Genomic DNA, 14,078 nt, shown 5'->3' with positions numbered 1-14,078 from the left:
AAAGGCAAAACTTTTGACACTCTTTTATAATCTTCTAGATTATTTATATTTAAGTTATTCATATGACTACTTCAAGATAATAGCACCATCTACACTAAAAAATGAGATCCCATATAACCATCATATAGCATAATAATGCACGTCGAATGATGTTATTTAAACAAATGCCACACTATGTTAAATTGGTTCATTTGCATTTAGGTTAAAGAGAAGTTGACCATAAATCCATGATATTGTGATCAACATGAAAGGCCAATAATCTATCTCTACATTTGCGAAGTATAGAACTGATGATGAATTTCATATAAGAGGTGGGAAGATCCAGTCCCTAATAACTCAAGGGGTTAGCATATATATTATATATATATTCTTTTTCTTGTTTTTTTCAACTATTTAAACCAAAAGAAAATTCCCAACTGGTTCTAACTTCTCAAAAATCACTTTTTAAAATAAAAGAAAAAAAGAAAAAAAAAAGATGATAAGTAAGATCCAAAAGTTCCATTAGGAATCAGTTATCCCATCTAACCAATAATTTTTCAGAACAAAAAAAAGGAATGAACTAAAGGATTTTGAAAGAGAACTCCCCTTGTTCTCCTTTGGTAGTGGTATTAATGTCTTTAGTGTGCAAATCATCAATCTTGAATGTTGCCGCTCTCTACATTTTGCTTCATAACTCATTCAACTCTGCAGCCTACCTGCCTTCCTCTCTCTCTCTCTCTTCTCTTCAATAATGTAATATCTTCTGTCTAAACTGCATTTTGGGCACTTTGTTCCTCCTCCTGTTGCTGCTGCTGCTCTTCCTCTTTCACTTTATCATTCCCACTTCCATCTATACTCCCATTGCATTCTTGTCTTTGAGCCTTCGCATCTGGTTTTTCTCCTGGAAAAGTACCTGAACTGTGATCAGATTTCGTCAAACCATTCTCCTTTTCTGAAAGGGAACCCGTCTCAATATTGGAGATTGGCAACTGCTGTTGAGGAGATGGAGTTGGAGCACTAGAAGAGCCTGGAGGGGGAAGGAATACTCCAGTGCCTGGGACAGGTAAACGAGGTGGAGGATGCCTTGTATGTGCAGTGGGCCATGCTGATGGACCAGTTGGGATCGGCACAGGAGTGAAAGGCATAGGTGATGCTACAGGAGGAACAATTAAAGGAGGGATGCCATTTGGTGGTGCCATTTGGGGACGAATGGGTGGTACCGGTAGTACACCAGTTGATGGAACCGTAGGGTAGGGCTTCTGTCCAGGTGAAAGACGAGGGTTGGGTGATCTAGCAGATGGAGGGCCCCAACCAGAAAATGTACCTACATTTAGAGATGTGCGTTGCCCGTCAGCTGGTGCAGCTCTTTTTGGTTGTGATTTGGTTAATGTAACAAGTATGCGTTGCTTGCGGATGGCAGGAAGTGCATGCTTAGCAAAATCTGCAGATTTTCCTTGCACCACAAGAAGGTTTCTGTATTTCAAAAGGTGAAGAAAAGCAGAACAGATCAGAAGAGAATGATTGACAGTAAATTAAGAAGCACGCATCAAGACTAGGATGAAAGAAAAGAATGATTACCCAGGTGTGAGAGACAACTTCATAGCCCCTCTATAGTTTCCAGAATGATCGGTACCAATCACTCTACCAAAGGTTATTTCACATTCAGTCAGAAGGAGGACACCAACAGGCCTTCCAAACCATGATGGCCAGACATGAGGCTGAGAATGATCACCCTGAGTGTACCGCAACCAATAAAAATCTTAGTCAAGAACATAAACTATTTAAAATCTGCTGAAAACAAGAACTTAATTAGGGACCTCGTTATAAAAATCGATGATGCAGGAATCTGGTTTCACTGTCATCACTTGATCCCCAACCAAGCGATCAATGAGATCTTGAAGCAATGAGGGAATGGGTTCTATTCTTCTATCTGTGAAGTTCACTAAAAATGATCTAAAATACCCCATCAAACAAAAACGGACCATATAGCTTAACTAAACTTAGAAATTGCTATCCCAAATGAGTAAATACCTTTAGAAAGCCCTAAAGAATTGTCATCCTCATGAGGAGCATCTGCAATGGGAAAGCCTAGTTGGATCATTTCTCTCCCATGTCCCTTCATGGGTCTTTTTGAGACCACATACGTCTGACCTGATTATGTGCAAGAACAAAATATTATATTATTCAGTTCATTCTCTAGCAAATTATAAGTGTAGAAACATTGTTCATGTTCATACATCATTCAATTGCCGACCATTGAGAAAGTGGTTCATTAACTTTTCCAAAGAAAGGGAAAAAAGGGAAAGAAAGTGTGCAGAAGGCATATGCATCAGAAGGAACAAGGCCATATGCGTTTCAATTTTTGGTTTGATTGGCAAACAGCAAGATTATTCTAGACACCTTGTTTTTTATTATAAAATTGGTATAAATACCCAAACTTACAATTCCCCATACTAAACCTATGAAATTAGCTGCACCAACAATGTGCTAATGTCAACGCTACTTTGTCAATGTCATCGAGATCTCAGAAACTTTTACATGCACTCTATTTTTATTTTTTCAATTTTATCTAGTGGAAACATAACAAGATTCTACATACATAGCAAATTACGAGGAATAGGTGAAAAAATCAAATTTCAAACATGAACTCCATCATTCCTATGCATAGTTGATTTAAATTAACACCAAGATCGCATACTCTGGAGAGCCTTTGAATATCATATCTCATTCCAGATGATAGTACTTTTCATGACAAGAACATAAATTCTTATTGTTGTCTTTTGGGCTAGTGTTTGCGTTGCCCTTGTATATCTTTCCCTCCATCTCAATGAAAGTTTGGTGTCTTATACATTAAAGAAATGGATAAATGAAAACCCTTCGAGTGAAGGTTTTCTTGTGGCTTCTGCTAGAATTCTTGTTGAAGCCCAAGGACCCTTCGGAATATGGCTCTCCCCAAATTGGTGCATTCTTCGTAAACATCCCATTTGTAATTATGTTTCATATGATAATCTCTCTCCACAATTCAAAGCTTGACTCTACCTTAATACCGAAAAATATCTACGCTGCTTAGCATTCTGAATTAAAGAATCCTGTCATGGAAAAGATGAAGGCTTCTTGAAAAGAAAAAAACTTAAGGAGATTTATGCTCTACCCAAGGGGCACAAAACTGTGGCATGAAAATGAGTGTTCTATCTCAAAGACAAAGCACATGGAACACTTGACAGACGCAGGGCAAGGTTAGTTGCAAAGAGATTTATTCAAACCTATTCAGAAATTTTTTCTTCAATTGCTAAGTTGAACACTATTAGAATTCTGCTATTTGTTGATGTGAACAAAGATTGGCCTCTATACCAACGGGATGTTTTTCTTAATATATATTCGTCAGTGTCCGAGCCAGCTTACGTGCACCTTGACAATACCACCTAGATGTTAAGAATGTTTTTCTGAATGGAGACTTAGTGGAGGAAATCTACATGAGCCCCCCATCTGGATTTGAAGCCTAGTTTGGTCAATAGGTATGTAAACTCCAGAAATTCCTATATGGTCGGAAACACTCACCCAGAGCATGGTTTGACAGGTTTACTACTTTGTCAAGTCCCAAGGGTACAGTCAAAGGCATTCTGATCATACTTTATTTACAAAGGTTTCAAGACAGAAGATTAAAATCAAAGATTTGGGAAATTTATAATATTTCCTTGGAATAGAGGTGGCCAAATCTAAAGAAGGCATCTCTCTCAAAGAGAATACACCATTGATTTGCTAACCGAGACATGTATGTTGGGATGTCGTCCTGCTAACACTCCTATTGAATTCAACTGTAAAGTAGGAAACTCTGATGATCAAGTTCCAATTGATAAAGAACAATATCAACGCCTTGCAGGTAAATTGATTTACTTATCCCATACTAGTCCTGATATTTCCTTTGTTGTTAGTGTTGTTAGCCAGTTTATGCAGGCTCCCTATGAGAAACATATGGAAGCTGCCAGCATTCTGAGATACTTAAAAATAGCACCTGGTAAAGGGTTGATGTTTAGAAAGACACATAAAAAGACCATTTTTGCATATACTGACTAGAACTGAGCATGATCTATTGGTGATAGAAAGTCTACCTTCGGTTATTGTACCTTTGTTTAGGGCAATCTTGTAACTTGGAGGAGTAAAAAGCAAAGTGACAGAGGAGCAACACTGAGGCCGTCGAATACCAAGCTATGAGTTTGAAAATATGTGAGGAAATTTGGCTCTAGAAAGTCCTGTCTGATCTTCATCAAGAATGGGAGACACCATTAAAGCTTTTTTGTGATAATAAAGACACTATTAGTATTAATTAACAACCCAATTCAACATGATAGAACTAAACATGTCGAGATTGATCGGCATTTCATCAAAGAAAGACTTGGCAGTGGGAGCATATGCATCTTGTACATCCCTTCAAGCCAACAGGTTGTTGATGTTCTCACCAAGGGGCTTCTCAGACCAAACTTCGACTTTTGTGTTAGCACGTTAGGCATCATTCATATTTACGTTCCAACTTGAGAGGGAGTGTTAGAATTAGTGGGCTTGGGGCTTAGGGTATTTATGGAAAGATTTACCCTAATTCCTAAATTCTATTTTTATTCCATTGTGTATTCTTTTTATTCTCCCTCTGATTGTATCTGTTGTATAATTCTGTTAGGATACTTTCTAACAAGAAGTAGATCTAAATTTATTATAATAAACTATAAGAAAATACAAGATAAAACCCAATATAAGGCACTTGGAACCTCCCTCTTGAGTACTCTTATCCAAGCCCTAGATCACTCCATAGATTACCCTCCCTCCATTTATAACAAGAAGTAACCACCCTAGTAACCACACTTACATAATAACTACTAGTAACCACACTTGCGCAATCAGTAACTTCCTAAGTATCTAATTACCCTTATACCCCTAACCGTATACTAATCTAGGTATCTAACAAATTCATCAGAAAATAATAAAAGAACAATATCGTGGTTACTAGCCCCTATACTCACGTTTCCACATAAGCCTAGGTTTCACGTTTATTGCTTTCAAAACAAGTCATTAGTGGCACGTCTTTTGAAGGTCAATCAAAGATTCTTTTGGTTTAATGGCCTATTTGCTCTCCTTTAGCAGCTTTGGTTTAAAAGAAATTCAAGAATTTTCCACAATCATGAGTCCAGCATGGAGATGTTTGGGATTTACTCCTTCCTTTTGCTTCTATGCTATATTGTAATTATAGCTTGTCACAATTTATCACTAGTTAAGAATATTTTCCTCTCCCCTTCCTTTAGTAATCAATTTTTGATAATGAAAAGTTTGTTTAATGCTCTAACAATAATAATAATATGGCACATTTTCAAATATAGCAAAATGGACCAAAATATTTACAAAATATTTTAGTAATGAATCAATGATAGACATCGATAGAGTCTATCAATGTCTTTCGTTAATAAAATCTGAAACTTTGCTATACTTTATAAATATTTCAGCAGTTTTTTACAAAAAGTTCTCTAAAAAAAGAAAAATAATAATAATAATTTCATATTTCTTATCTGAAAGTAACGTGTATATTCATCAAAAGAGCCAAAATAAATAAACTATCTAAACATGGAAGAAATGTATTCTTCGACTTTTTTTTCCAAATGGAAGTAAGCCTCTTCATTGATATAATAAGTGAGACTAAAGCTCAAAGAACAGTCCAAAGTAATGAGTCAAAACACAACAAGATTATAAGGAACAAAAAGGACCAACCCAAAACATCTGAACCAAGAGAACAAACTAAACCAAAGGGAGAAAAAACAAACCAACTCTCAAGATGCCCTACATAACAATTCGAGATGAACAAAGAAAACCAGGACAAACAAAAACTAGATGTAGCAATCCAAGAGGCTGCAAATCTTCCAAGATGGGTATTACAGGGCATAGAAGGAATGTCAAAGACAGCTGATAACTTGCAAATGCTATAACTCAAGCATTTCAGAGGACAACTCAGCAAATTTATGGCAAAAAAACGATACAATACATTTCAGATTCTGATTCTTCTTTTTCTGTTAGAACAAGGGGCCAACTTTCATCAGAAGTGGGTATTTTCAACCGTTCCAAGTGTGCCAAAAACAGTAAGTCCTCTCATATTCCAAAAATTCTTAAGCACTATATTCATTATGTTTTGACTCATTACCTTGGACTTAAAGATCATGGTTTTTTTTTAATCATATGCTAACTTCAAATTGAAATAACAGTATTTCAATCTTGAATAAAATTAATGAAAAATTATAATTTTTTTATCATATTATATTTTTGGAATAAAAAATTCATAAAATTTTTTAGTTTTAATTTTTATTTGACCGAGTTTTTTCCCAACATTGTAATTTTGAAGTTTAAAAGAAAATTCTAGGTTTTCGAGCAAGTTAAATTGACCAAAGAAAAAAATGAGATGTTAATAAATAAATTAGGGATCTCTACACATATAGCGTAAAATGGACCTGTCAGAAGGTGATGGATCTAACCGGAGACGAGCAAAGTGGCAGAATTACACGTGAGTCTAAGATACGGCGGAACAACTACTATACTAAAAACCCTAATGGGCGATGGATCCGCCTGCATTGACGACTGATTGATGGAGGCAAAGCACGGATGGGGCTGTGGCAGCTAGAATTCAATGAGAAGAAAAACCCTAGAGCTCTGCTACCATGATAATTTTATATAATATATTGAAAAAATCAAACTATACTTAATAATCTATTAAATTAGTGAATAAATAGAGACCAAAATACTAATAAAGGAAAAGTACATGGAAAATATTAAATAGGAATAAACCAAAGAAACCCCAATTCCCTTTAACAGTAAGATAGTGGTACTGATGAAGAAATATCAAATTTTCTTAATAGACTATATTCGTTTCTAAAAGTTAGTAGGGATGTCTCCTGATGATAGATGGAAAACAGGCTTTCAGGAACTAATCATTCCTGGTTGGAGAGAATTGCAATAAGTTGAGAATCTTTTTTGGGAGGCAACAATAACATTAGGAAAAAGAATGGAATGGACCCTTTCTTCCTCTTTCTTCTCAAAAAGGAAACGTAAATTTTCAGTGCTAGTGATGTTCAAATGGGAGTATTTTAGGAGGAGCAAAAACTTCAACCGAAAAACGAAAACTCAAAATTTAACCCCGGTACATTTTTGTAAAAAACAAGAAATCTTTTTCTACATTTCTCACCCTATTGCAACGCAGTGAAAGAAATCATAACAATAATTGTTTGTTTTTACCCAAACAAATAAATAGCATTTGGCTTAGGAGAAAGTGGACGTACATAAAAGAAAATAAACACAAGGATGAGCTTGAGAAAGAGCCATACGCAAAACTTCAAAAAAACAATGGGTTAGGAATGAACAAATGACATCTTTCTAGACCAAATAAACCCTGAAATCAGCTACCACTTTCAAGATTCCCAAGTTTCAACCAAAAAATTACTGTGTAGGTGTGTGTATATTTATAAATAACAAAACTTTCATTGAGAAAAAATGAAAAATGACAAGGGCATACCAAAATGAAGCCCACAAAAGAAGATAACAAGAAAAAGAGCCATCCATCAAGTAAAACAAGACTTGAAAGGTAACTAAACGGCTTGGCAACATTGAACCCAATAGGCATGGAGGAAAGCACTTATTCAAAAGAATTACTACCAAGATGATGATGAGATTTAAGAGTTCAAGAACGAGAGGTAAATGGAACTAATATTGCCCAGGAAAAGAGGAAACTATGAAACTTACTTCTATGGCACATATTTTTAGTGAAATATCAAATCCAGAAACTCACAAAACCACATTCTTTATTGAGTAGAGGCTTGCTGAATCTTATTTAGAAGATGGATGATCTTAAGAAGGTAAAACCCATCATGTGGATTATTTGTCAGGAAGTTCCAAATACTGCAAAGTGGTGGCTACGTCCAAATTTCTGCCGATCTCTGTTTGGAGTTTGGGAAGGGCCAACATCTATTTCTTCACTGCTCTAAATGATGGAAATAACAGGTTTTTTGTTTTAGTGACTTGGTTGTCCTTGGGTATTAGACAAATCAGTCAAGGATGATGTCAAGAAAACATTATTCTTTTAGCAAATGATGCCATTTTGATCAACATGTCATCAAACATGGACACAATTTCATTGAAAGGGCTAAAAGTTCTTTGGATTGAATAATGGTATAAAAGAAATCATCAAAAAAACGCATCCAAATTGGGAGAGGACGGCAATAGCAAAATACTGTGCATCTCTCTCGATTATCACGCTTGAGTTCTGTTTTTGTTGATACTCAGAATGTAATTAACATTAATTGGAGTGTCTTTCATAAACTTCATACAATAGTTTACAGATTACACTTGAACATTGGGAGTGGTTAAGGGCATTGGTATTACCGTAATTGTAACTAAGCTTTCTATTGTTTATAAGAAACATAACTTTCAGTTACAAAATTACAAAAGGAATGGGAGATGAGATATCCCCCCCCCCCCCCCCACACACCAATGGCTACAAAAATGCCCAACCAATGTAGTTATGAGTTAGGTTACAATTAAAAGATAATAATAACATATAAGCAAAAAGAGGAACCAAATTCCAAAAATATCCATGTTAGTTTCTTGATCAAAAAATATTTAAAATTTTCTTTCAACCTATGGTCTCCAAAGGAGGTTGAAAACCTCATCGGACCATAGGTCTTATAGTAAGTGTAACCAAGTTCAGAATGGTTATATTTGTAAAGGTTCCTATTTTCAAATTTATTCTTCGTTGCAAGTCCTGTTGAATCAATCAAAAGACAGGGTACAAGTTGAATATCAGCATACTCGCTCCTTTTATTTTATTGTCTTTACAACAAATGTGCTTGGCTTCTTATCTTTAAAAATAGGTTAATGTACATGTACCAAGCATATAAGTTGCCTAAGATCTTTTATAAAGAACATTTAAAAAGTCCAAACTTTCAATTCTAACAAGAGCACTATAAAAATTTTGTTTCAAATTTCAAATTTTCAATGGAAAGTATTTTTTATTTAGAAAGAAAAAATGTTCGTTCAAAATCTCAAAATAATGCCTAATTCTTCAAATGTTTCCAAGAACCATGTTCAAGTGATCATTCCCATTCTTAAACTCACTATCTCGAAGCCAGAGGTAATATAGCAAATAGAATTAATCTTTCACACACAAAATCAAACTAATTGCATTTTTAAAAAAATCTTAAATAAACAATTTTTGTCATGAAATATGAATATTGTCAAGCAGAGTTAAAAAAGACCAAGAACTTGCCTTGAAATTGCCCTCTCTTTCCGGAAGCCCTCAAATCATTAACCAGCGAAAGAAGCTTTGAAACCTCAGCATCATCCAATAATTCTTCAAATAATTTCAATCCATCCATCACATTCACCTGAATTTGAAGAAAAATAAAATAAGTTGAAGTCGATCAGTCTACCAATATGAAACACTCCTTCCTTCAGAGAATTTCTCAAAAAGAATCAAAGAACCAAATTCAGGATAAAACCAAACAATTATACCATCTTTCCATCAAACATCTCACTGGCAACAAAGGTTCTCGGGGTTGTGGCAGCATACTGCTTTCCATTCTGGCTTTGAACAGACTGCAGCTCCTTATCTAGAGAAAAAGTTGGTCATTAATATAATTATAGTGAAGTCATTTTCTTTAGTAAAAAAAATCATAATTTCATTACAACAATAAGTAGGATAAAGCTGAAAATTTAATATTAATTTTCAATTACAGCACGGTCAATTGTGATTTATAACTATATCGACAGTGAATTGATTAAAGAGCAAATTCCCACTAAATATGATGTTAAGTTTTCCAGATTGAAACAATGATTAAAGTACTCACCTCTATGGCTTGAAGAGCATCCATCATCAGGTTCAACTTGAGAGTCTTTATTAATTGCATTGTCTTCTAGATTTTCTGCAGACTTCGTTTTGCAATTACTTTGGTCCTTCCCATGAGTATCTAGTCAACAAGCAAGTTTTTCAAAATTGAGATATAGTCTTAATTTCTTCTTCGTTGATGAATATTTACCTATGAAGTAATTCAAATCTCTACAAGTGAAATAGAAATGACAAGAAACATGCACATTATAGTTTATACATGCTGGTAAAAGAATAAAGAACTACTATCAAAAGTGAACGAAAACATGGTCATTTTCATTACCAAGATAGGACTTCCCGAAGCTTATAGCCTCCAAGCATATCAAGTTGATATTGCAATGAAACAAGGATTTTATTAGGGGTTCAAGAAAACCGCTAAATTTTCCAATTTGATAATGTTATCAACCCCTCCTAGGCTCCTAGTTTGAAATTTAATTTTCATCCAAAAAATACTTGTAGTTATAACCCATAAAAAAATTAAGCATTTCATACAATAAAATCAATTCATTAAAATCTTATAAATGGAGAACAGTTTATAGTGTAACCCAAAAGACAAACAAACCGATCATACAATCAACGTATTAATCCCTTTCTGTTTAATTTTCTTGATCAATGCACTGCACGGAATGCCTTAAACAGTTAACACCAAATCCGTAATACTATTTATTCCATGAATTATTAGATGATAATAAGATGAGGAAACAATTGCATTTCGTTATTTTAACGAGGTCATGTATTACACTCAAAGTCATACTGCCATACTATACTAAAAATGGAAAATATCAATCCTTGACAAACCAAAATAACTAGTATCATGAAAGCAGCAGAATAAAAAAAGTTAAAAGTTTATATATGTTAGAAAAAATGTGAAAGTACAATTTAAACAAACCAAGATAAAATAAGAAGTTTGGTCCCAGCAATTCCAAAGCTTGTTTCCTATAGATCATTAAACTTTTTAAGAAATGTCTAAAATGTCCTAAACATTCAAAGTCCAGAATCAGACAGTCCATAGATTAAACTTATAATCTAGCCCAAAACAAATTTCACACACTATTAAGAATTGATAGGAGAACAAAAAGAAATTACCTTTATTGTCCACAGCTGACCCTGAATCTTTTTCGCTCAATTTTTCATCCTCCCCTGATGCCTTACTTTCATCACACGTATTACTTACTTGCTCCACCTTCCTAGAGCTTACAAAAGTTGAAGAGTTCCCACCATTACATGACTCTGCACAAGTGATTGTCTCTTCCTTGACTGTGGCTTCAGCCCGATGGCCCTGCTGCTGCTTAAACCCTGGCCCAGGTCTTCTATACAACTTCGGCCCCACTTTCACAGGGTCCATATACCTCTGCTGCCTCCTTGAGGTTACCTGCTGAAGGGCATACATCACTTCTGCAACTGAAAAGTACTGCTGCATATGAAGCACCGGTGTCCAATTACATCGCCGTTGCTGTATACATCCAATAACCATATCATATTCCCCAGGCTCTCCTACAGCACGTAAATGATGGCAAAGCGCATCAATTATCGCATTCGAGGCAGCAAATTCCCCGCGCAACCATGAGATAAACCCATCACGCTCATCGGGAAACCAAGGGCGGGGATGGTGCTGATGGATCTCGCCACCACCACCACTCACTGCAACTCCACCACCACTCTGAAACGAAACTTTATCCGGTACACCAACATTTCCCGATGGCATTGCCATGAGAATCTTCTAACCAGAAAAATACACTAAACCCGCATATACAGTGGTATATCCTCAAATCTGAGATCCAATTTTTAAAAACAATACCAATGAATGTCTTCACAAACAAACAAACAAACAAAAAAAAAAAACTCAGTCCAAATGCTAAATTAGAAGTCGTAAACTCAAATACCACAAGAATTACTTGAAATCATCACAACCCATCAATCATCAACGGAAGTCAATAACAATGCTCAAACAAAAAGAACATCCATCCAACTGGGGTATAATCAGTTTATAATATCTACTCATTGACAACCGATCAAAGGAGATTACCTGAACCGAAAATTAAAGAAGCCAAATTCAGAGAACTGAAAAACAAGCTAGAGAAGAAAAAAGGCGGCGATGGACCCCAATTGTATCAGATCTGCAAAATGGGGTTAGAAAAAAAAAAAGAAGCAATTTTTAGACTGTGCTTGTGAATAACGCACAGTGAAAATCAGTGATAAAGAAGAAATAACAAAAATGGGGAGGGGGGGGAATTTTGAGGGGAATTGGGGGAATTTGAGAAGTATAAGATCTAGGGTTTGGAAAGTAAACTTGGGATGGTTTTTAATGAACATGAATGTACATACATAGGTTCTTAAGACTTTAAAAATGGCTTCTCCTCTCTCTCTCTCTTCTGTTTCACTGCTTGGGAAAAAAATGAAAAACTGGGAATCGAAGAGGGACCAACGTAGGATATACTCTTCAAATTCTTCTTCAGCTTCAAAAAGGGTATTTTGGTAATTCATAGTTAGGGTTCTGAATTTATTGCCTTTGGAGACTTTGGAGTTCAAAGATTTGATCTTTCTTAACTAAATCTCCACTCTTTTGGATAAACCTCACTTAATTTAATTCCTTTTGGATTTACTCTTCATGTAATTTCAACATTTTTTTATATATATAAATAAATTTTATTGCTTTTTATATTTTATTATTTTAAATAGTAAATTTAAATGTGATTCTATTTCTTGAAGGAAAAAGGAAAGGTTTTTATATTAATCCTATTCAACTTCACATAGCTTCCCTAAAACACACTTTTAAAAATTAAAATTAAAAATGGTTTAAATTTTTTAATTTTTAAATAAAATATCTTTTTTTTTTTTTCATTTCTTACAAAGTTGTTAATAGTAATTTTTTTAAAATCATTTTTCACAATCCACTGTTTATTTTTAAAAAAACTCCTCCAAGAATTAAATCAATCCAAACTTTTGTATGTTCTTATTTATCTAGATTTTTCAATAAATTCATAGTATCAAATCCACCTTCAATTAGAATAAATCAAATTTGCATACAAATGTGTTAGCATGTTAGATAATTAAATTATTCTAAATAGCAAAAATTTTACGTGTTAGTTCAAAATTTTCACTTCTATTGTACTAACAAATACAACTTAAATTGAAGTCCATTTTATTTTACTTTTCTATTACTAGTTATTTAAAATAAGCTTCTTAACCCTACACCCACCTCTAAATTTCTATGTTATCCATGCTATGTTGTATATCTACTTTTTTTTTTTTTTTGTAAATTTTGACCATAAATTTCAAAAAAAACTAAAATCAAATTCATTGCGAAACAATATTCATATCTCAACTAAATTTAGAATTATTAAAATATATTTTTGTTCGAATGTTATTTAAAAAAAAAAAATGCTTATCTATTTTTGTTCAACAACCTTCCAATCTTAACTAAATTTAGATATTGAAAGATAAAAATGAATAATAATAAATATTTAGACGATTGTTATGGATAAGATAATGGATTTAACTATGAAAAGAAAAATAGATATCTACTTTATGGTTATGGAAGAAGGCAGTGGCTCAAATGATCACATTGATCACCCAAAAGCATTCTTTATTTTTCATAATATTCGACATGTTCTTCCTGATTATTGGGTCTCTACATTTCAATTCTTTTTCTTTTTCTTTCTTTCAAAGATTATTGTAAGTTAATTATGATTTAATGTGTTAATTATTTCGACTTAACTATATTCATTTAATTTTCTTCCTTTGTTATTCAGGCGATTCCTCCCATTAATGAAAACCCCATAGAGCATTTGGATTCTACTTATCAACATGTGTGTGAATAACCTAATTTGTTAGTATTTAAGTAATGGAAGTCCATTTTAGTTTAGGGGTTTTCTATAATTAAATCAAAATTTTGTGCTGTTGATATATGCAGGTGGTGGATGTGATTTTTACAAGCCTTTTGAATTTCTTGGGGAGATTAGGTGGCCTTTATATCAATCTAAGGGGTCAAGGTTATCTTCAAATTCATTCTCCTCGAGCGTTTTGGAATGTTGATTCATTTCGAGAAATGTTGCGTAAGTTCCCTCTATTTCATTATCCTAAAATTATTTCATGAATTGAATTGTTTTTTTCTTCCAAGAACAAATATCAACTGCCAAGATTGCAATAACACTATGAGAAAATTCAAGAAATGTGACAAAGAAAACCAATT

At 34.0% G+C, this 14,078-nt stretch overlaps 1 protein-coding gene across 4 annotated transcripts; it reads right to left on the bottom strand.

The window, feature by feature from the left end:
• Window positions 1–312: 312 nt before the first annotated feature.
• LOC101210274 (RNA demethylase ALKBH10B) lies at window positions 313–12,326 on the bottom strand. 4 transcript variants are annotated; one of them, XM_011656192.2, is made up of 10 exons: window positions 12,212–12,326; window positions 11,913–12,003; window positions 10,973–11,694; window positions 9,849–9,968; window positions 9,514–9,611; window positions 9,269–9,386; window positions 2,011–2,130; window positions 1,797–1,921; window positions 1,558–1,712; window positions 313–1,452 (listed from the first exon to the last, which is right to left on the bottom strand). In XM_011656192.2, exons 3-10 carry the CDS (start codon window positions 11,595–11,597, stop codon window positions 747–749), a joined length of 2,067 nt encoding a protein of 688 aa, XP_011654494.1. In that variant the 5' UTR covers window positions 11,598–11,694; window positions 11,913–12,003; window positions 12,212–12,326; the 3' UTR covers window positions 313–746. The 4 variants fall into 4 exon arrangements, with proteins under 4 accessions (XP_011654494.1, XP_011654493.1, XP_011654491.1 ...); XM_011656191.2 differs by having other exon boundaries at window positions 10,973–11,657; XM_011656189.2 differs by having other exon boundaries at window positions 10,973–11,657; window positions 11,913–12,292.
• Window positions 12,327–14,078: the final 1,752 nt, after the last annotated feature.

This window comes from Cucumis sativus, chromosome 5 (assembly GCF_000004075.3).
Source record: "Cucumis sativus cultivar 9930 chromosome 5, Cucumber_9930_V3, whole genome shotgun sequence".
Classification (NCBI taxonomy): Eukaryota; Viridiplantae; Streptophyta; class Magnoliopsida; order Cucurbitales; family Cucurbitaceae; genus Cucumis; species Cucumis sativus.
This window is presented reverse-complemented; position numbering and strand designations above follow the sequence as displayed.

What these genes read in the sequence shown, in the direction of transcription:
- LOC101210274 (XM_011656192.2), bottom strand. Translation starts at nt 11,597, where the DNA reads ATGGCAATGCCATCGGGAAATGTTGGTGTACCGGATAAAGTTTCGTTT. An exon ending in GTCAGCTGTGGACAATAAAG is followed by an intron (nt 9,969 to 10,972) that starts GTAATTTCTTTT and finishes CTTGTTGACTAG; the next exon opens with ATACTCATGGGAAGGACCAA. An exon ending in TCATCGATTTTTATAACGAG is followed by an intron (nt 1,713 to 1,796) that starts GTCCCTAATTAA and finishes CGGTACACTCAG; the next exon opens with GGTGATCATTCTCAGCCTCA.